Source organism: Selaginella moellendorffii, unplaced genomic scaffold, assembly GCF_000143415.4.
Source record: "Selaginella moellendorffii unplaced genomic scaffold, v1.0 SELMOscaffold_33, whole genome shotgun sequence".
NCBI lineage: Eukaryota > Viridiplantae > Streptophyta > Lycopodiopsida > Selaginellales > Selaginellaceae > Selaginella > Selaginella moellendorffii.
This window is the reverse complement of record NW_003314294.1, coordinates 156,116-173,858: the sequence shown is the minus strand read 5'-3', so window position 1 is coordinate 173,858 and position 17,743 is coordinate 156,116. Positions and strand designations below refer to the sequence as shown.

Below are 17,743 nucleotides of genomic sequence, written 5' to 3'. Positions count from 1 at the left end.
ACATAATGTAAATACTTCAAGGCTTGTCCAAGCTTGGCACAAAAACTTCTTGTCCATCAGCACACTCTAGTTCCACTGTTAGGAAAGTGTCCCAAATGCCATGAACCAAGTCATATGCTGCGTAAAATCCATGGAACATAAAGCTGCAAATTACCATATTCCCCACAAAGTTGCTATCACAAAGGGAGGGATAATTTCTCTCCTCATAAAAACGTGTCATCCATTCATTGCGCAAAGGTAGATTTGCAACCCGTCTCATCGGGTTGCACTCGACATCCCAGATACTCAAATTGCTTAAATCACAATGAACCATATACTTAACGTTCCAGCCCGGATATCTTTTCTTGATCTTTGACCATTCTCCCGTCTGAGATTCATAAAGAAGGGCATTGTCACCCATATACTGGTAAACCCACAGGTTGTAATTCCGTGTGACTGGATCCACTATAAACTCTTCTTCGAGAGTCTCTTTGTTGGGGAAAATCTTTCGCCGGTTGGTCAAAGGGTTCCATACGAATAGATCAGAAGGGCTTTTTGACAACCATCCGGCTATCAATCCATTTGATACCCAGGCAGCAGGCAACGAGCGATATATTTGATCGTACCCAACGTTTAATTTCAAGCTAGGCTGTGATTTGGAGAACGGGAACCATACCTCCGTAGTGCTTGTAAACAACGCCATGACTGCTGGCTGATCGCCATAAAACCTGGAGAAGTTGTGGGAGATGAGAGAATCCCATTCTTTGCACACGAGCCTGGCACGAAGAAGAGTTTGGAGATCGAAATGGCGGAAGATATCCCACAGCATCCAGCCAAGAAGCTCCATTGGCCCTAAAGTTAGGGTAGGGTATTACTTACAGTAAGTCAACGGGTTGCTGGTCAATAAGCAATGAACGGCGACTATCGCTTGAAATAATTTCTACTTGAAAGCACTGTTCTTGGCGCATGCATGCTGACCACAAAGATCACTGTGATCTCAAGCAGGCAGTGGAGCGTCGTTTGCTCTCTGGAGAGCTTCTTGATCGTCAGAAATCATCCAGGATTTGTTCCTTTTCTGCAAGACAGGAGAATCGCCACAAAGACAATGTGAGGCTGCCAGTCTCGATCCTTGAGTCAACACAAAGGTTCTCGGCTTGGATGCGAGGGAGGAGCATTGCACTGGAAGATTATCCTAGGAAGTTAACCGAATGTTGATTTGTTTCTTTCATTTCTTCCTAGTGATCTGCTACATCGAGTGTGAACTGGTACCTCTGGATCTTCTCGAACGTCACAGTTTGATTAGCCTGAAGGGACAAGCTTTCTATCACATTGTTCCAGCCAAGGAGGTAGAAGGATCCGGGAAAGAGGAAACGAGTCTCCAACCTCCACTGGAGATCTCCACGCTGCACTTTGAGCTTCCTGCAGAGAATGCCCCCCCGACCTAGGATGGCTTCATCTCCCGCCTCCATGAAGAATCGTCGAGAGTGTTTTGGTATCACCAACCGATTCAGGTCCACATCCACATCCGATGCCGTGAGATGCTTTTGAAACGTGACTGGATTTCGTCCTCTGGTCCAGGATTTCACAGGAGGAGATTAGGATTTCAAGCAGGAAGAACTGGGAGATTACCTCATGGGGTGGATTGCGTCGTCCTCTTGCAGCCCAAGCTCATGAGTCGCTGCTCGTCGTCGGCATATTGGTACGTCATGGTCATTCCCTCTATAAGAAAGAAAGACACATCAAAACTTTCGAAGTGAGAAAGAAACTAGATTTACCTGTTCCCGTGAGGCTCCTCGTTTCGAAGCTCGTCTCCATGCGATCTCTTCCTTCCCCGTCTGGAAACACGACAATTCAATCGATCACACACACACACACACACACAAAAAAACACAATCGCTATATCCCGCTCTACTGTCCAGGCTAGAAAGGAAAGAGAATTACTTGCGGTGATGCTCATCCTGAAGCTCAGGAAGCTCGGCTCCAGCCTGCGATCCCCTCCGTCGTCGCCTGGAATCACCAAAATATTTTTCGATCAAGAAAAACACGCATCGATCCATCACCGCATGGCTGCCGATGCCTGCGAGCAGCGCTAGACAAGAAATCTCACCTTGGCGCATTGTCGTCCGCCATCGCGTCGCGTCGCAAGAAACCCTAGCGCAATGGAATGGAGAGGAGAGCGACGCGTTCTTGTGAATTGCCGCTCACTCACTCAAAATATTTGAAGGGAGGAGGGCCGTTCGATGGACGGCTGGGATATAGCTACTGTCGTAAGGAAGGAGGGCCGTTAGATGGACGGCTTGGATACAGCTGTTGTCGTAAGGAAGGAGGGCCGTTAGATGGACGGCTGGGATATAGCAAATGTGAAACCCCGTAGGCCGTTAGATGGATGTACGTCGGATATAGCCATAATTGGATAATAGAGTTTATTAAGTGTAGTGTATCGCGCTTTTCTCCCAAGAACAGGGAAATGGCAGTTGCTACCATCAGCAAACGATCACATTTAGCTAATTAATAGAATTATTAATTCGATCAGATGAATTTACACATCACTACACGAATGATCTCGTTCAACCCCGAGGGAGAGAAGTAGACGGCCGAGAAGCGAGCAAGAGTTATGCCTTGCGTGAGTTTTCCGTGTCCCCCACACGAAAACGCCGCTAACTCGGAGCTTGGCTCGTCGATCGGCCTGTGTCCGAAGAAGCAGATCTTCTCCCCGCCATTAAACACGGCCGCAAACTCGTAGAGCAGCTCGGGAGAGCCGTAGTGATTCACAACCGTGTACGTCCCTTGAGCTCTTCCAATCTCGGTGGTGTTGTAGTCGGGGTGAATGGTGATCTTGTCGTCCATCACCAGAATCGCTCCAAAGTTATTGGCGAAGAACTCGGCCGGCCTGGCGATCAAGTAAGCGCTGGCTTCCATCCCGGCCTCGGTCCCGTTGAGGATGTCGTGGATGTAGAACTCGCGACAGTCGTGGAGGCCGTTGTCCTGGTCGCTGACGGTGGAGTTTCCCGCGGTTTGATCGTCCGAGGTGGTGGCGGCGAGGCGGAGACGCGCTGCTGCGAGATGGCTGAGAGTTGATGATCCTGCCTTGCTCGAGAGCGTGACGATTGCAAACAGCGCGAGAGTGATGTAGCGGTGATCCATTGTTTATCTGCCGCAAGAAGCTTGCTGGAAAAGGAGATTAAATAGCTCAAGCCACGATCATGCAGCGTACGTGTTAGGAGCAAAAGACGTTACGAGAAAAAAAGAACACGAAAACAAACGCAAGAAGCATGCATTGAAATGGTAGCTACGTACCAGAGCTTCTCTCTTCTTTTTCCCTGAATTTGAGCTCGGTAAGACCTGGCTGTGCGTTCTAGCTTCTCTCGGCCAGCCGGTTCCCTATAGTTCTAAGCCGGGAGTAGACTTTGCCTGCCGGGGATCCCAAAATGAGACTGCACAGCGCGTCTCTGGCGATTCTGATGTTGGCAAACGCTCCCAGGATGTGAATTCTCGAGTCGGCGATGACTATTCTTGTTCGTGTCGAGTTCTCGATGGCGAACTTTGTCTTGCCGCCTTTGCCGGAGAGCCTGCCGATTGCTCGCGAAAGGTGGTCGCCTTTGAGCGACTTTACGTCCTTGACCTCGAACGAGTCCACGTATAAGTCGTCGAGGCGGAGGAGCGCGATGGCGTCGGCGATGTCGAAGCCCAGAAGGAAAGCATGGATGAAATCGGCGCTCTTTTGGAGGGCACTTGTGTCTGGAGTGTCTCTCTTCGTCTTGAGTTCCACTTTGCGAGTCTGCAAAAGAGAAAACATCGGAGAGTTCTTTCAAATCTCATCTTCTTGTCTAGTAAAAAATCGAAGCCGCAATCCACTCGGACACGAACGATATGGAAATGGTTTGCAAAGAAGCAAGCAATGAAGCACTAGAAGCAATCCACTCGAACACCGAAAAGAAGGCCAAAGAAAGAAAAAACTATCGACCGATCAAAACAAGTTCCAAGGAAAATCTTTGCAAGCAATGAAGCAAATCTTCCTAAAGGAAAGAATGCGCTTACCTTAAGATTCATCCGAAGGTCAATTTTCATCTGCTCCACCACGGGCGTGTAAATCTCTAACCAGTGCTTCTTGAGTGGCGTGTACCTGTGCGAAGGAACCGCAATTCTTCTAAACTGGACCTTCCCTCCCTGCATCTCGTGAGCTGATAGCGGCTCGAATTTCACCTTCATTGGAGGTAGATCCGGCTCTCCAGCCGCTGGCGCCGGGGCGGCATCCACCTCCATCGCCATCGCCGCCATAAGAACCCTAAAACTTGGGCAAATGAATTTTAGGGTAAATGGCGCTTCCTTGGCAATGGATACTGGACAAACTCGCGCGGCAGCCCGATGTCTCCACCGAGACGCTGCGAGGTAATCACTGCGCGATCTTCTTTCTGGCGTCGCTCACACTCTGGGATTTTTCCTTGATTCTAGAGCTCGCAGTCTACGTTCCCAATGCTGCCGCGATTCCATCGCTGTGCAAGGGCCTGGCGCTGCGGCAGTTCCAAGAGATGCTCGTCTCGGAAGAGATTTTGGATCGAGATTGCGGCGCAGAAGAGCTGATCTTGGCGCTGGCGTCCCCCGACGAAGATGTTAGCGGCATGCTTCAACTGGCAAGTGATTTTTTTTAATTTGTTTTTCGTTCGTTTCTTCGTTTCTTCATTTTTCGTTTCGTTCTTCCTCCCAAAGCTCACGCTCGTTTCTACCTAGATTGGTGATGCCAATTCCAGGACCGAGTTGTTTCGGTTCGTCCAAAGGAAAAGGCAAGGCCTGGAAGCTCCTGTTCTAGACAAGGTGATTTTTTTGCTTCGTGAATCCTTGGGATGTTCTTAGCAAACCTTGGGATCCTTTTCTTATCTTTTTTTTCCTCCATAGATTGCTGATGACTATACGAATGGGCTTTACCCGCCTGTAGCAAGGTCGTTGGAGAAGCAGGAGCAGCAAAGAGGCATGCCTCCAGTCGACGAAGAAAACGAGCAAAACGATGGGGTACCACCGGAACGTTTGTCTCCAAGGCATATGTCCGTCGGGAGTGACGACACCACAGTGGTGATTGACGGATCCCCGGACAAGGCATTCAAGTCTCCCCCACGAAGAGGAAGCATCGATGTAAGTCTTTTCTTTTTATCATCTCTTGGAGCTGCAACCTGTAAACTTTCAGGAAGTGAGTTGTGAAGGTGAGAAGAATAGTGTGGAGAAAAATGGGACAGAGGATCACGCTGCACCATCGGCTCCGCCAGTGCCAGAAAAGCACGCAAAATTTCAGGAAGGGAGTTGCGAAGGTGAGAAGAACAGTGTGGAGGAAAGGGGGACAGAGAATCACGCTACACCGTCGGCTCCGCCAGAAAAGCAGCCTTTCGAAGCTCCTAAGATCATTCACAGTGGGAATGTCAGCACACGCAGGTCGAAGAGGAGGATGCTAATGGAGGACGACGATGAACTATCCCTTTCAGACGTTAAGCCGAAGCTCAAACAAAGAAAGGGGATGCATGAGGTAGAAGTTATAAACTTGGACTCGGACGATGACCGAGAGGGCTCAAAGGTGGTCGAGAAAAGTAGGCCTGCCGAGAATGGCCGTGAAGAAGACGAGGATGGCCGTGAAGGCTCGAAGGCAGTGGATGAAGATGATCCTGAGGGCCCGAAAACAGTCGACAAGAATGGTCGTGAAAGTTTAGAGACAGGAGAGAAGAACATTGAAGACAGTCGCGCTAAAGACTCGGACAAATGCTACATGTGCGAGCTGCGAGGCAAACTAGTCCGCTGTGACGACTGCCCGATTGCTCTTCATCCAAAGTGCATGGCAAGAGAGCAGATTCGTGAAGGAGAAGGCTGGTCCTGTCCGAAATGTGTGTACAAGAAAGCCATGGAAAAGCTTGCCAAGGCACAGTTAGAAGCGGACCGGGCTAAAGAAAAGCTTGAAAGCTTGACAGCATCGCACCAAGTACTTAAGCAAGTAGAAGACAAGGAAAAGGAGAACCTGGTGGAACATCAAGTTCAACTCAAAGTTGAGGAACCGTCGGGCTCGAAAGATGAAGCTCACGCACGGAAACACCGTGCGAGAAGCAGCAGCTCGGATGAAGAAGATGACGAGGACGATGACGACAGTGATTATCCACGAAAGACGAATTCCAAGTAAACTATGCTTTCGCTTCACTTTTGTTTCCTATTCTTTAACATGCTTCGTGCAGTGGAAGAGCATCGATTCCTAATGTCCGTCGCAAGAAGATGGTATGGAACTCACTGGAAGAAGAAACACTCAGGGTATTCAAAACGATGAGATATTTATTCTTTGTAACGTTTGATACTGTTTCCAGAAAGGCTATCAGCAGTACGGCTCCAGGTGGACAACGATACTTCAATTCGGCATGGGAAAGTTTCATCCCAGTAGAACAGGCCAGGATCTCAAGGACAAGTGGCGGAACATGAAAAAGAAGAGAGCGTAACTTATTTCTCCGGCTGAGCTGAGCTACACGTTGCCAAGTTTGCAAAGCTCCGAGAAGTCGAGAGGGGGATCCAGGTACTTCCCAGTGAGCAGGGCCTTGGACAGGTGCTCGTAGAAAGCTTCGGAAAAGTGGATGCCATCCCAGCTGACGAACTCGGACGGCTTCAGAGTGGTGCTCTCGGGTTGGAAGTCTTTGCCACAGAGCTTGGTTGAGTTGAAGTTGTAAGCCCCGCCAGTTCCACAGCAAGCCGAGGTCTTGGTTTCGTTTCTAAAGCCTGCTCGATGTGATCATCTTAGACTTGCTCGAAGTGACAGAGAAACTTACCAAAGTCCGTGGGCCTGTCCATTACGTCTAGAGTGAACTTGAAGGCATCAGCATAGAGGAGGAGGGTGTTCTTGAGCTTGGAACTCAAATCCTGGACAAGCTTGTAGAGGGAGCGATTGAAGGCCTCGGCAACTTCGTTAAGAGGTGACAGGCATCCTCGCGAGTCCTTGGGCAGGTCTCCAAACACGCTAAGTATCAAAGGCATGCATCCGTGAGGGAAAGAATTCAGGACCAGGATTTGGCTCGCACCGCTGTCGGACAGTGTCTGTTCTTATAATCCGAGGGAGTCAAGAGCTTTTTGTGGTGTCAAAGGAAAGACGTACCTGGATAGCGTGAGAAATCGCTTGGATGACCTGTGGAATGATCACCACTGTTACATTGCCAGGATCCATTAGCTTCCGGATGTATGCACCGAAGATATCATTGGTGCCGACAACGACGACGTGTAGCACACTGCGAAGATTTCGAGGAAGCTTGGTTTTTCTATCTGGCAAAGATGGAAAGATGAAACCAAGCTCGAGAGAACAGGATCCTACCATGGTGATGGTGAGACTTTCCAGGAGTAGGATACGCATCCTTGACGAAGCGAAGGTATTGATCGACTTGGACAGGGAGGTAGAATGGGACGACGTAACTCGTGTTCAAAGCCGTGGCTCCAGACACCGCAAAGACGATCCCGTGCTCGTAGTTTGAGTTGAGGCTTTGAAGTATAGGACCGGGCGAGCTCTTGTGACGGAAAGCTTGAGCTGCCAAAGAAGAGATTGGGAAGGAAGAACTGAGTATCAGCAATGGCAAGAACAGGAAAAAGCTTTAGTTCTTACCGAAGAAATCAGTCACCAGGCGACCATCAGAATATCGATTCGAAGGCTTTCCAAAGTGTGTCATTCCATACGGTAGATACTCGGCCGCGCTAATGAATGGAGATGCCGCTTGGGCGTTTCCAGTGTCTGCGAAAGAATCTCCAAACCAGAAGACTGCGCTTGGACAGTGCTGCAAAGGTGGTGATCGAGGAGAAGACGAAAAAGCCCTCGCTGTGGAGGATACGATGGAAGCCGCGAGTATCACCAAGAACACCTCCATTGGAGTTTTTGGGAGCTTTGACGGCCCAGATTTGGTGGTTTCCCCCTCAAATCAAAAGCATATACGTGCTCAAGGCAAAAGGCTAGGATTTGGCCACGATGTACTCACACTTCTTATGTATGGTCCGAAGCTTTAGCGCAACTTTGGTTCCTACCCTCTGAGATGTGTACGTTACCAAGCCCTGTGGAGCCCAAGAACAGCCCTTTCGAGCTTGCCTTCAGAGCCAAAGCCTTCTACGAGCAGTTATCCAAGGCTTTGTTTGATATGAGGAAGTTTTTGTATGCTCAAATGATTAAGTTCATTGTGAAGAGCAAAGTTGACTTTGACAATGTGCCACTGATGACATAAAAGAGAGTGAAGTACGAAAGTATGGAACACGAGAGCATTAAAATCTACTTCTTGTTTATGGTAAGTGATGTTAGGTCATGATATTTTGAGTGATCTTAGATATAAAAGTGATGTCACTTGTCATGGGAAATAAAGGGAAGTATTTTTATTAATTTTTTTTAAAAAATTATGCATTTATAATGTTGAAATTATTATACATTGGAAGCTTCAAATTGAATTTAATGTTTAACAGTCACTATCACTTAGTAGTATTTAAAGAATGTTGTTTTAGTGGTAGATATTAGGTTTAGAATGCATGTCTGGATTAACACATAAAAAAAAAAAATCCAATTACGTGTTTTGACACGCCATATAATAAAAAGAAGACCAAAGTTCCTCATTGATGATTTATTGGTAGCTCAGAAGCCACTCTCATCACCACCTAAAAGGGGAGCCCTTTGACTGTGTGGTTGTTAATATCTGCCTTGTGATTTATCATTTCCTGCTTCAAATGATCATTGGTTGCTGCGAGAATGCTAAGGAGAGCTCAAGGAACCCTAATTTGGTTTGAAAAACAATCAAGAATATTTCATTATACCTCTTAAGTATTAATTATTATTGATTATAAATGAATTAGAGAGCCGTTAGATTGAAGGATTCTGGGCCCCTTTTTCTAAAGTAAATAAAAAATATTGAATATATATAATATCTTCATGCAAGTCATCCAAGGAAAAATTAGAAGATGATAATACTCAATTCTTGTTTTTGCATGCAAAGAAAAACCTGAAAACTCAAAAGAGAAAAACTATAGTAGACCCAAACCAGAGGCACATAACCCTAAGTGAGAGTAAGATGCTTCCTGCCTAATAGTCCTACAACAAAAAAGTCCCTCAAGAACATCAAGAACATAGATTTGAGAGACATGCTAAAAATTCCTTTCCTCTTTCATTTTTGGTTCAATTGATTTTATAGTCCTTTTTCATTAAAGAAATTATGTTGAAGACAAGCCACACTCACAACTTGCGCACACAACCTTAGTTCTCCATGAAGCACACAGCGTGCCTTCACTTAGCTAGAATTTGACCTCCAGCAATTCTTTCCAGCCGATCTTTTGACAGTGGGCAAATAGATCATGTAGAGCAGTAGTCGCACAACTAGTAGTGAGATCGTTACTCTCAGTAGGCAAGCCAACTTCAACATGGTAGCTTGCGTGCACTTTGGGGCCAAGTGATCACAACCCTTGATGGCCTTGGTGTGGTTTTTCTTTCACTGCCACTGTGTGCTGCAACCCTCAGGTCCTGGTGTTCTCGGATCCAGCACTACCACGATTTCTGATTTCCAAAACTCCCTATCTCCAAGCACAGTTGGAGCATCCTTGCTACTGCTCCAAGCTCGCATGCGTGGCCTAGAGCTCGTGGGACTGGAAGAAGCCTAAAAGTCCTATTTTGGAGCTGAAAGGTAGAGTCTCAATGAGATGTTGCCACCTTTCATTTTGAATGAGCTAGAGTTAATTTTAATTTGAAGGGCTATCATTGCTTCTCTTAATGTTTTAGTGTATTATATTTTATCAATATTTATACCTTACCTTTCAAACATTGAATTTTGGAAAAATTTGTCTTATCGGCCGTACAGCCGCCCATCCCAGGAATTCCCACTCTCAGACTCATGGCACTTGATCTTGGTAACAAAGGCGAGATCCCTTGGGCTGCCCAAGATCCCCAAGATCAAGCACCTGGGCCAAAGACTTTTTATCAAACAATATGTAGACAACTACACATTTCAAAAGACAGTGTTAGCATTGCCTTTTGCTACTCTCCACTTACAATTCTCCAGCTCATCCACTCTCCAATTGATTTCCTCATGCCCAGTTGTTCCCCGAACAACATAGACAAAACCTTCTTAAGCCTTGCATAGAGCTCTCCCAATATCACCACAAGTGGCCACATGACCTGCTAGTGCCTTTGAAGAAACAAGCTCTTTCGAAATGTCAGTGGCATGCAGGACAATCTCATACTCGAAAACATGCCCCATGCCATGGTTCTTCACTGTTGCTGATTTCGCTCCAAATGTTGATCATTCAAAATTTGTTGGTGTCGCCATTCAGCACTGTAGAATGCTTTGTCACCTCTACAACCCGGTAGCAACTTCACCAAACCATAGAGGTTTTTCCTTGTTTTTTTCCTGGATGGATTTCACATGCTTGATCTTGCATGTGTTTACTTCACAGCTCTAATGCCAGCTCTAGCTCGAATCGAAGCTCGCCTCCAGCTAATGCATGATGGCAAGCTCAAGCTTAAACCAAGCAAGAGCATTCAAAGCAAGAACAAGGGAGAACCAGAGGCCACTTGTTCTTCCAAACGTGACGAAGTCGTTGCCAAGGCAGGCCTCACATCGCCGAACCAGGCACACACAACTAGATACGAACTTTGCCAGATTGTAATATTATCCAAGCTTGCCACTTTGTCCAAGGTAAAATTTCTAGCAATCAATGCCACAAAGCAAATCAATGCCACTCTTGAACCACAGGAAATTGCCGCAGCAGTAACTTGCAATCATTGCCCTTTCAATTGAGCATATTGATCAACCAGCTGAACCCAATATGTTTATAAGATGAGAGATGGTGGATTAGGGCTTGTGAGGTATAGGATTTCGAGATCCTGGAAAGCAATGGGAGTGAGGGTTATGCTGGGCCTCACCCCAGATAGCATTTCTTGGAGTGTTTGTTGCTTAAAAGCATATAAACTCACTATGGGTTCTTTTGTTTAAATAACAAATGTGTTTCTATCAGTGTGTTCTACTTGGAGTAGAACATCCTGTGTTGGCATCTGCAGTGTGCTAAAAGGGTTAGTCACGTGTGCTGCTTGTTTTGTGTCGTGAGGCCTCCAGTAGCAAGTAGAGAGCGATTGGGCTGTGTCTGTGAAGCATTGCTAAACTTATGTGTCAAATATTCCATGTCACATGGCTTGAGTGACAAATTTGTTCATTGCACCTTCTAAGACAGTACAAGTGACACTTGTGATCTTGTTGTTCTCTCTCATGAGATATGGCTTGGATGTAGCATACATATTGCTTACCATATATTATAATTCATCTGCAAGTCACTACACAATAAAAATATACATAAAAAAACATTGATTATACCATAGTGTATATCTTGGGTTCTGATCCATCAAGACTCACAGCAGAGGAGGAAGGAGGTGGCACTAGAATTGAATTCGTTCCAGGGCATGAAAGCTAAGATTGGTCATTAGACTATTGTGGTAGTTTAGGATTTTGGTAGCATGTTGCAAATATGAGTTTGAATATCGAAAGATATTTGTCAGTTAATCCTATGGACATTCTCTCTTTATTGCCACAATGGCAAAAAGTTGGTATTGCTGATTTCTTCCATGGTCTCCACTTAAATTGGTTGAGAAACTAGTCATCGTGTGTATATTTGAGTAGATGAGTATAATGACATAATTCCTAAATATTATTAGTTAAGCATATTTGATCTAGTTAGAGAAACTTATTTATTAATTTGCATTTGCTAGTGTTGAGAACCCTTATGATATTGAGTCAATATTGTTATGTGATAATTTACCATGTTTATCAAGCACCCTCGCTATTATGCCCCATATGTGACTACCTCCAATTGTTGGCCTTGGTTGCTCTATTACTTCTTTAAATCAAACCAAATAGTCTTGATAATTTTTTATGTTATTTATGGTAAGTGTCTAGATTTCCTAGTTTGATATAGTGCATGTGATTATGGGATGAGATTTGAATATACTATCACCATGGATCCTTGGAACCTTGGGGGATAAATGGGGATAAAATAACCACTAAGGGCTCTTTCATTAAGCAATTGCCTCTTTTCTAGTTGGCTTAAAAGGAGAGAGATAATGTGCGCTACAGTTGGTATCGGAGCAAATGGCATGAGTTCGATTTCTATTGATTAGTGACTACTTAAAAATATAATATACCCTTGAGCAAAGTATATTCCTACCCTTAAATTTGGAATCATATGTATTAGGCATCCATGCGTACATCTTTCCTCTTGTGGTCTTGTGTAGGTATTTACTATGGGACCGCAGTACGGGTGGATGACTAGTTGACTCACATGGAATAGTTGATTTACACAATGGAAGGATTGGTAAATTAAGTGCGGAAATGGAATTTTAAATATATAATAATAAAGATACTGGTTGAAGCATGTTAAGCCAATACCAAAATTGTGTTAAACATCATTTTGCATATAAATGTTGGATATAGAGAATTAATGTCTATAGGATTAAAAGTGTATCAAACCTTTACTTCATAGCACAATAAACTTGGAGTTTAACTCTAAATTCAAGTGTGTTACATAACAAGCAATAAAGAAGCTCAATGTTCAATTGCACCCTGTTGGGTGAGATTCTAGAAAAATGATGCGGTTGACTTAGGTTTTTAAGCCATATGTTCCATTCCAAATTTTGATTCATTAATAGCCTTTAAAGCTACATCACTTATTGAGTTCAAAATGATTATGGTTAAAGAATGATTATTGTGCTAGGTATTGAAATAGAATAATTATATTAGTTTTTATAAAATTAATTACAGAATAGTAAAAACAATAGAGCATTATAGAAGTTTTTTAAAGCTCATACAAAATGCATATAAGGAAAATAAATTATATTCTTTCATTCTTATATTAAAATAATTTCTTAGTAATTTAAAAAAAATTATTAGTAATTCCAAATAAATAAACTTTATATGGTAATTGTGTTCTTAATTCAAATAAATAAATAAAAGACCTTCATTAAAATATTATTACAAAGTATTTAAAGTGTAATCAACTTCTTTATAGTATGAAAGGAGATATAAAAAATCTACTTTTTTAAAAACTAAGCTTAAAACTTTAATTTTCAATATAAAACATTAATTTAGTATTAATAGAATTAATACTTATTATAATACTCATTTAATATGAAATTAATACCAATCTTAATATTTATATATGTTCATGAAAAGTTATTGGTTGAACGGTTCAGAAAATCATAAAACATTAAACAAACATATTCATAAGATCGTAAAGATAATTTAAAGTAACTAAAGAAATATTAAATTTAAAATTTTAAAATAATAATATTTAACACTTTATTAAAATATTATTAAAAAATAAATTATAATTAACTTTTACTTTATGTTTTATTTTATTTTTTAAAGATGATATATAAAAACTTTTTTTGAAAAATCCTTTACTTTTTACTTTTTATAATTTACTTTTTTATATATATAACAATTAGAATTATAATAAATTAATTAAAATCTATGGGCTTTCATTATCCACTATTCATGTTATTATTACTAAATTTTATTATTATTATTTTTGCTCAAACTTTTGGTCATTGTTGGAACATAAGTTTAGAAAAAGCTATGAAGTGTAAATTAGATTATTACAGCTCAAAACATCAAAGAAAGGTAAATATATTTATACACAATAAAACACATGAAAATGATTTTAAGGAAAGAATAGATCCTAATCCAACATTACAAACTGATAATTTCAAAATGAATTATGATGAGTATCAAGTAATAATTTTTGTTGGTACAGCAAAATATACCACTACAAGTTGGGGTGATTGGTATAATTGGTCTTTTAAAGGTTGTTTCACACATTCTGGACATACTGTGGAATTTCAAGTATGTCAATAAATTTTTAGAAGAAAAAAGATTTTTTAAATGTAAACAATAATGCGTAATAATAATAATAATGTTTTTAGTATTTCCATACCAATCACATATATGGATTATTATAACTATCCTCATGCATAAAACATCACTTATAGTGATTTAATATAGTAATGATATTTCATGTAACAGTCAGGATAATAATACACATTTTCAATTTTGTAATTTGTAGCAGAAAAGATAATACAACTTAAGGCATAAGACTGATGGATGTATAATGAAAGGGTTTTTGAATTTTGTTCATACAACTCTTTAGAAGACTTCACCTTGCTCTTGGTCTACTTAGCCTTTCTTGGTTTCAATGCTCTTGGCCTCTCTTAGCAATAATTTTTGGCTTGATATTTGTTAATCATGTCCTCTTTCTTCCTCTTTCTCTTTATGGTTCCTTGTTCCTTCTTGCTCTGTTGTGCTCCTTGCTTGGTGTCTTAGTGAGCTGATTTATGGCTTGATTGTAGCAGTGATCTTGGCTGATGAACACTTGACCTTGTCGGTTGCAACCTGCTTCCCAAGTTGCATAAGATGTGAAGAGTATATCTTGGTTTGGAATTGGTGACTTGTTCTTGGCTCTGTGCTCTCTCTCTCTCTCTCTCTCTGCTAGATCCAATGCTTGTATTGACTAGGCCTTTGTTTAGACTAGGTGGATTGTGTTGGGGCTGGGCTGTGGACGATCAATTGGCTCCGAGAGGTTGAGTGGTTCAACCACTTGGCTTGCTTGCTTGTCAAGGACGACTTCTTTCTTTGCTTGGGGATTTGTCATGCTTTGGCTCTTGATGTAATTCTGACTTCTTCCTCTGCTTGGGCCAAGGTGTTGCCAGCTGACTCCGCAATAGGAATCTCACTGCTTAAGATTCTTGAAGAATGCTCTTCTCTTTGTTTCTTTTGTCTTGCCATACTGCCGAGGTTGCCGTACTCGCGGCAAAACTTCTTGAGCTGGTCCATGGTCATAACGATGCCGAATTTGCTGCCTCGGGTTGTCGAGGCTTTTGCACGATGGAGATAACCTTATAGGTCGTGGAGAATGGGGAGGAAAGGGCAGATGTGGCTCCCGATGCTCCAGTGACAAGGTGAGAGGCACGCGGGCTTGCTTGGTCTTGTTGTGGTGCCAATGAGTATTGGAGCTTGCTCTTGAGACCGAGGATGAGGGTTGATTTGTGGGCGCAAGCTCTTCTCGTTCTTTGTGGGTTTGTGCACTTGACTGTCCTTCCCCTTGCTTGCTCTTGTGTCGATCTTGCAAAGCTTGCAAAGCTTCTTGTCTTGTCACAGGTCGGAAAAAGGTGAGGAGCTTTGGTTTAAAGTTCCAGCTATGCGTTACAGAGATGGGGTCTTCATCGTGGAGGAAGGGGTTTTCGCCGACACATATGGAATAACAATCCCAGAAGTTGAGGCATGTGGCTTCCCATTGAAATGATTGCCGTTTTTATTGGATGGTGCCAGTTAACATGCTGTGCGGTACTTTGTGAGCGAGGACAAAATAAATCTAGCTTACTCTTGCGTAAAGTTGCTCCTTGGTAGTTTTGCATTCACGAGAGCTGTACACTTGGTGCGACCGACACGTGACATGGCGACTTTTTGAATTTTTGGAGCAGTTTCCCACATCTTACGCTCGGTCAGCTCTAAGTTGACCAAGTCGGCAAAGTCAACGCCCGTGATCTTGAGCCCCTCGGCCCTCTCCGAGAGCGCGCGAAAATGCAACGGCCACTGGTCGCCGTAGAAAATCTCATAGTCGACGATGTGGACGCGCTTGGTGCCCAGGAATCGCGTTGGCAACGCGCTCCATGGCGCGCAGGCTGGGTGATGCTCTGCCGGGACGTGAGCTCCTGGTGCATCGAGGCGTGGAGCGGGGCGCCGAGACGAGCGCGAGCGCCACTCGATCTGTTGGGCGCTGCGAGGAGGCCACGGGCACCAGCTCTTGGACTTTGAGGGTTTCGTTAGCGCCGACCGCGCGGGTGCGGTCCATGAGCAAGCGGTGGAAATTGGGATGCGAGCTGGAGGAGCTACTGGAAGAGTTGGAGGAAATGGAGGAGGGAGTCGTGGGGGGGCGAGTGAGGAAGGGCATGGGGGATTGATTCAAGAGAAGAAGAATCGTGATGGTGATGATATGATTTCTTTAAGCTCGCTCATCACTACCTGGAAAGAGGATTGATTCTGCAAGAGCTCCCCGTCGTCTTCACCACCATTGCCATCGCTGTGGTAAGCAAGGTGGGAGTGAGCTCGTCCTGCAACTCGCCGGGACGGGCTGCAGTGAAACCTGTCGAACGCGGCCTTGAGGTGCACCCATAGTTCTGCATCCATATTTTCACATTCGCAGTTTTCTGGCTGTGGTTCTTCCTCAGCTCAGCAAAGAGTCCAGCACTCCAACGTAGAAACTGTAAAAGGTGGATTGACTCTGGCCTAACCTATATATCGGAACGTGGTGTATAAATCACAAGGTCGTCTTTCGAAACATCTCTCTTTTTCGGCCAGTGATAGCTGTGGACTCAAACACAAGACGCACTTCCGAAACACACGACAAGAATGTTCCAAGAGAGAAGAAATCAATCACCAAACGACCTAGAATGGAGCTACACAACCAATTTAACATTGACAAAAGGTGGCGGTGCTCTTAACTTTAATCTAACTATGAATACGAAAATAAAAAACAAGAACCAGATTTGGACAGAGCTCGAGCTGGCATCGGCCCATTCTCATCTATAAATGTTTTGAATCCAATTCCACCATACTGGAAAAAAAAATGCATCGCTTACTCTTGCTCCTCACAGGTCAGTGCCTTTGTACTAATTGATGATAGCAGCAAGCCTCCGAGAGGTTTCTCCGTGGCTTTGGCGCAGCGCGACGTCCACCGCCGCTACCCGAATCACATCGCTACCCCAAAGATCCCCACTTCGAGTTTGACATCCACGACATCATCAATGCCACGGAAGCTGGAACACCAGAGAGCGCAAAGTTAGTAGCACCGGCAACGCCAACTTCACCCTTTGGTACCTTGTTCGCCATGGACGACAAAGTGACTCTCCACCCCAGCTACAACTCGAGCGAGTCCGGCCGGGTCCAAGGAACTTACACCGTCGTCAGTAACTCGGGTACCTCGCCAGTCCTGTTTTACCAGATGGCTGTGGTGCTCCCCCGCGGGAAGCTCTGCTTCTTCGGTCACAGGCCTTTACTCCAAGCCCAGGCCGAGCTCTCAGTCTTTGCGTGTGGAGGACGCTTCAAGCACGGCAACGCTCTGGCTTGAGTCACAACCCGTTTATATCTCTCCATCTGGCTTCAACGAAGTCATGCTCTTCCAGGTCCCCACATCTCTGCTTAATCGTCACGATTAGTATAATACAAATTGCTCAGCACTTGCCTGGTAATCCATTTGCGTCTCACGTGAAAACGCCAGTCGCAGCTTGAGCGGCCGTTTTCACAGTACCCTCTGTAGAAAAAAAAAATCTCTGCTGTAAGTAGTACCTGGTCTGTTTCGTAAACATCAAGTAGTAGTGCCCAGTCTGTTTCGTGAACAGGGAGAGGAATTGGCTGCTGGCCGGTCACGATTCAATCAACGACAGGATCTAGCACCAAACACTCGAGCTTTCTCCTGTTTAGAAACGAAAGAAACACAACAGTAAGACGTGCATGAGATGTGCAACGAACGCATCACGTCGCTAACTGTTTGAAAGGAGAAGAGGTCAAAATGGATCTTACGCCTTACGAATGATGAACAGGTTTGTTCCAAACATGATTCGTCCAGATAATGCGTGTCGTCCTTCGGTGTGGTGGTGCAGATAATTGTTCTTGTCCCTGCGCAAACTAGAAATGGTGAGTGTGATGATCAATTAGCACAAAGGAAACATACCGGTACTTTTTCTTGCGATCTCGCA

The 17,743-nt window shown here is 44.1% G+C and overlaps 5 protein-coding genes and 1 long non-coding RNA gene across 7 annotated transcripts; 1 reads left to right on the top strand and 5 right to left on the bottom strand.

Annotated features, from left to right (window-relative positions):
• Positions 1–1,190: 1,190 nt before the first annotated feature.
• Positions 1,191–2,123, bottom strand: LOC9638628. The gene is made up of 5 exons (XM_024682208.1): positions 2,087–2,123; positions 1,921–1,986; positions 1,755–1,814; positions 1,609–1,698; positions 1,191–1,548 (listed from the first exon to the last, which is right to left on the bottom strand). Exons 1-5 carry the CDS (start codon positions 2,107–2,109, stop codon positions 1,215–1,217), a joined length of 573 nt encoding a protein of 190 aa, XP_024537976.1. The 5' UTR covers positions 2,110–2,123; the 3' UTR covers positions 1,191–1,214.
• A 385-nt stretch (positions 2,124–2,508) lies between these two features.
• Positions 2,509–3,123, bottom strand: LOC112348807 (dirigent protein 21-like). Its single transcript, XM_024682027.1, has one exon. It carries the CDS (start codon positions 3,121–3,123, stop codon positions 2,509–2,511), a length of 615 nt encoding a protein of 204 aa, XP_024537795.1.
• A 76-nt stretch (positions 3,124–3,199) lies between these two features.
• Positions 3,200–4,282, bottom strand: LOC9638811 (RNA-binding protein PNO1). Its single transcript, XM_002976997.2, has 2 exons — positions 4,018–4,282; positions 3,200–3,757 (listed from the first exon to the last, which is right to left on the bottom strand). The coding sequence occupies exons 1-2, from the start codon at positions 4,255–4,257 to the stop codon at positions 3,335–3,337; spliced, it is 663 nt and encodes a 220-aa protein (XP_002977043.2). The 5' UTR covers positions 4,258–4,282; the 3' UTR covers positions 3,200–3,334.
• Positions 4,283–4,289: 7 nt separating this feature from the next.
• Positions 4,290–6,467, top strand: LOC9638627. Of its 2 annotated transcripts, none has more exons than XM_024682202.1 (7): positions 4,290–4,368; positions 4,432–4,610; positions 4,708–4,791; positions 4,873–5,106; positions 5,159–6,129; positions 6,186–6,258; positions 6,312–6,467. In XM_024682202.1, exons 1-7 carry the CDS (start codon positions 4,296–4,298, stop codon positions 6,438–6,440), a joined length of 1,743 nt encoding a protein of 580 aa, XP_024537970.1. In that variant the 5' UTR covers positions 4,290–4,295; the 3' UTR covers positions 6,441–6,467. The 2 variants fall into 2 exon arrangements, with proteins under 2 accessions (XP_024537970.1, XP_024537971.1); XM_024682203.1 differs by having other exon boundaries at positions 6,316–6,444.
• LOC9638810 (GDSL esterase/lipase At4g01130) lies at positions 6,262–8,217 on the bottom strand. Its single transcript, XM_024682207.1, has 5 exons — positions 7,586–8,217; positions 7,301–7,510; positions 7,088–7,251; positions 6,765–7,029; positions 6,262–6,714 (listed from the first exon to the last, which is right to left on the bottom strand). Exons 1-5 carry the CDS (start codon positions 7,842–7,844, stop codon positions 6,464–6,466), a joined length of 1,149 nt encoding a protein of 382 aa, XP_024537975.1. The 5' UTR covers positions 7,845–8,217; the 3' UTR covers positions 6,262–6,463.
• A 9,018-nt stretch (positions 8,218–17,235) lies between these two features.
• LOC112348866 lies at positions 17,236–17,743 on the bottom strand. The gene is made up of 3 exons (XR_002993202.1): positions 17,719–17,743; positions 17,568–17,663; positions 17,236–17,460 (listed from the first exon to the last, which is right to left on the bottom strand). It is a non-coding gene; the product is annotated as an uncharacterized LOC112348866 (long non-coding RNA).

Coding starts and splice junctions, on each gene's coding strand:
- LOC9638628 (XM_024682208.1), bottom strand. CDS start 2,109: ATGGCGGACGACAATGCGCCAAG. Junction 1,699..1,754: donor GAGGAGCCTCACGGGAACAG/GTAAATCTAGTT, acceptor TCTTTCTTATAG/AGGGAATGACCATGACGTAC. Junction 1,549..1,608: donor GACGCAATCCACCCCATGAG/GTAATCTCCCAG, acceptor ATCCTGGACCAG/AGGACGAAATCCAGTCACGT.
- LOC112348807 (XM_024682027.1), bottom strand. CDS start 3,123: ATGGATCACCGCTACATCACTCTCGCGCTGTTTGCAATCGTCACGCTC.
- LOC9638811 (XM_002976997.2), bottom strand. CDS start 4,257: ATGGCGGCGATGGCGATGGAGGTGGATGCCGCCCCGGCGCCAGCGGCT. Junction 3,758..4,017: donor ACCTTCGGATGAATCTTAAG/GTAAGCGCATTC, acceptor TCTCTTTTGCAG/ACTCGCAAAGTGGAACTCAA.
- LOC9638627 (XM_024682202.1), top strand. CDS start 4,296: ATGGCGCTTCCTTGGCAATGGATACTGGACAAACTCGCGCGGCAGCCC. Junction 4,369..4,431: donor CTCCACCGAGACGCTGCGAG/GTAATCACTGCG, acceptor CCTTGATTCTAG/AGCTCGCAGTCTACGTTCCC. Junction 4,611..4,707: donor TTAGCGGCATGCTTCAACTG/GCAAGTGATTTT, acceptor GTTTCTACCTAG/ATTGGTGATGCCAATTCCAG.
- LOC9638810 (XM_024682207.1), bottom strand. CDS start 7,844: ATGGAGGTGTTCTTGGTGATACTCGCGGCTTCCATCGTATCCTCCACA. Junction 7,252..7,300: donor AAAGTCTCACCATCACCATG/GTAGGATCCTGT, acceptor CATCTTTGCCAG/ATAGAAAAACCAAGCTTCCT. Junction 7,030..7,087: donor CGATTTCTCACGCTATCCAG/GTACGTCTTTCC, acceptor TTATAAGAACAG/ACACTGTCCGACAGCGGTGC.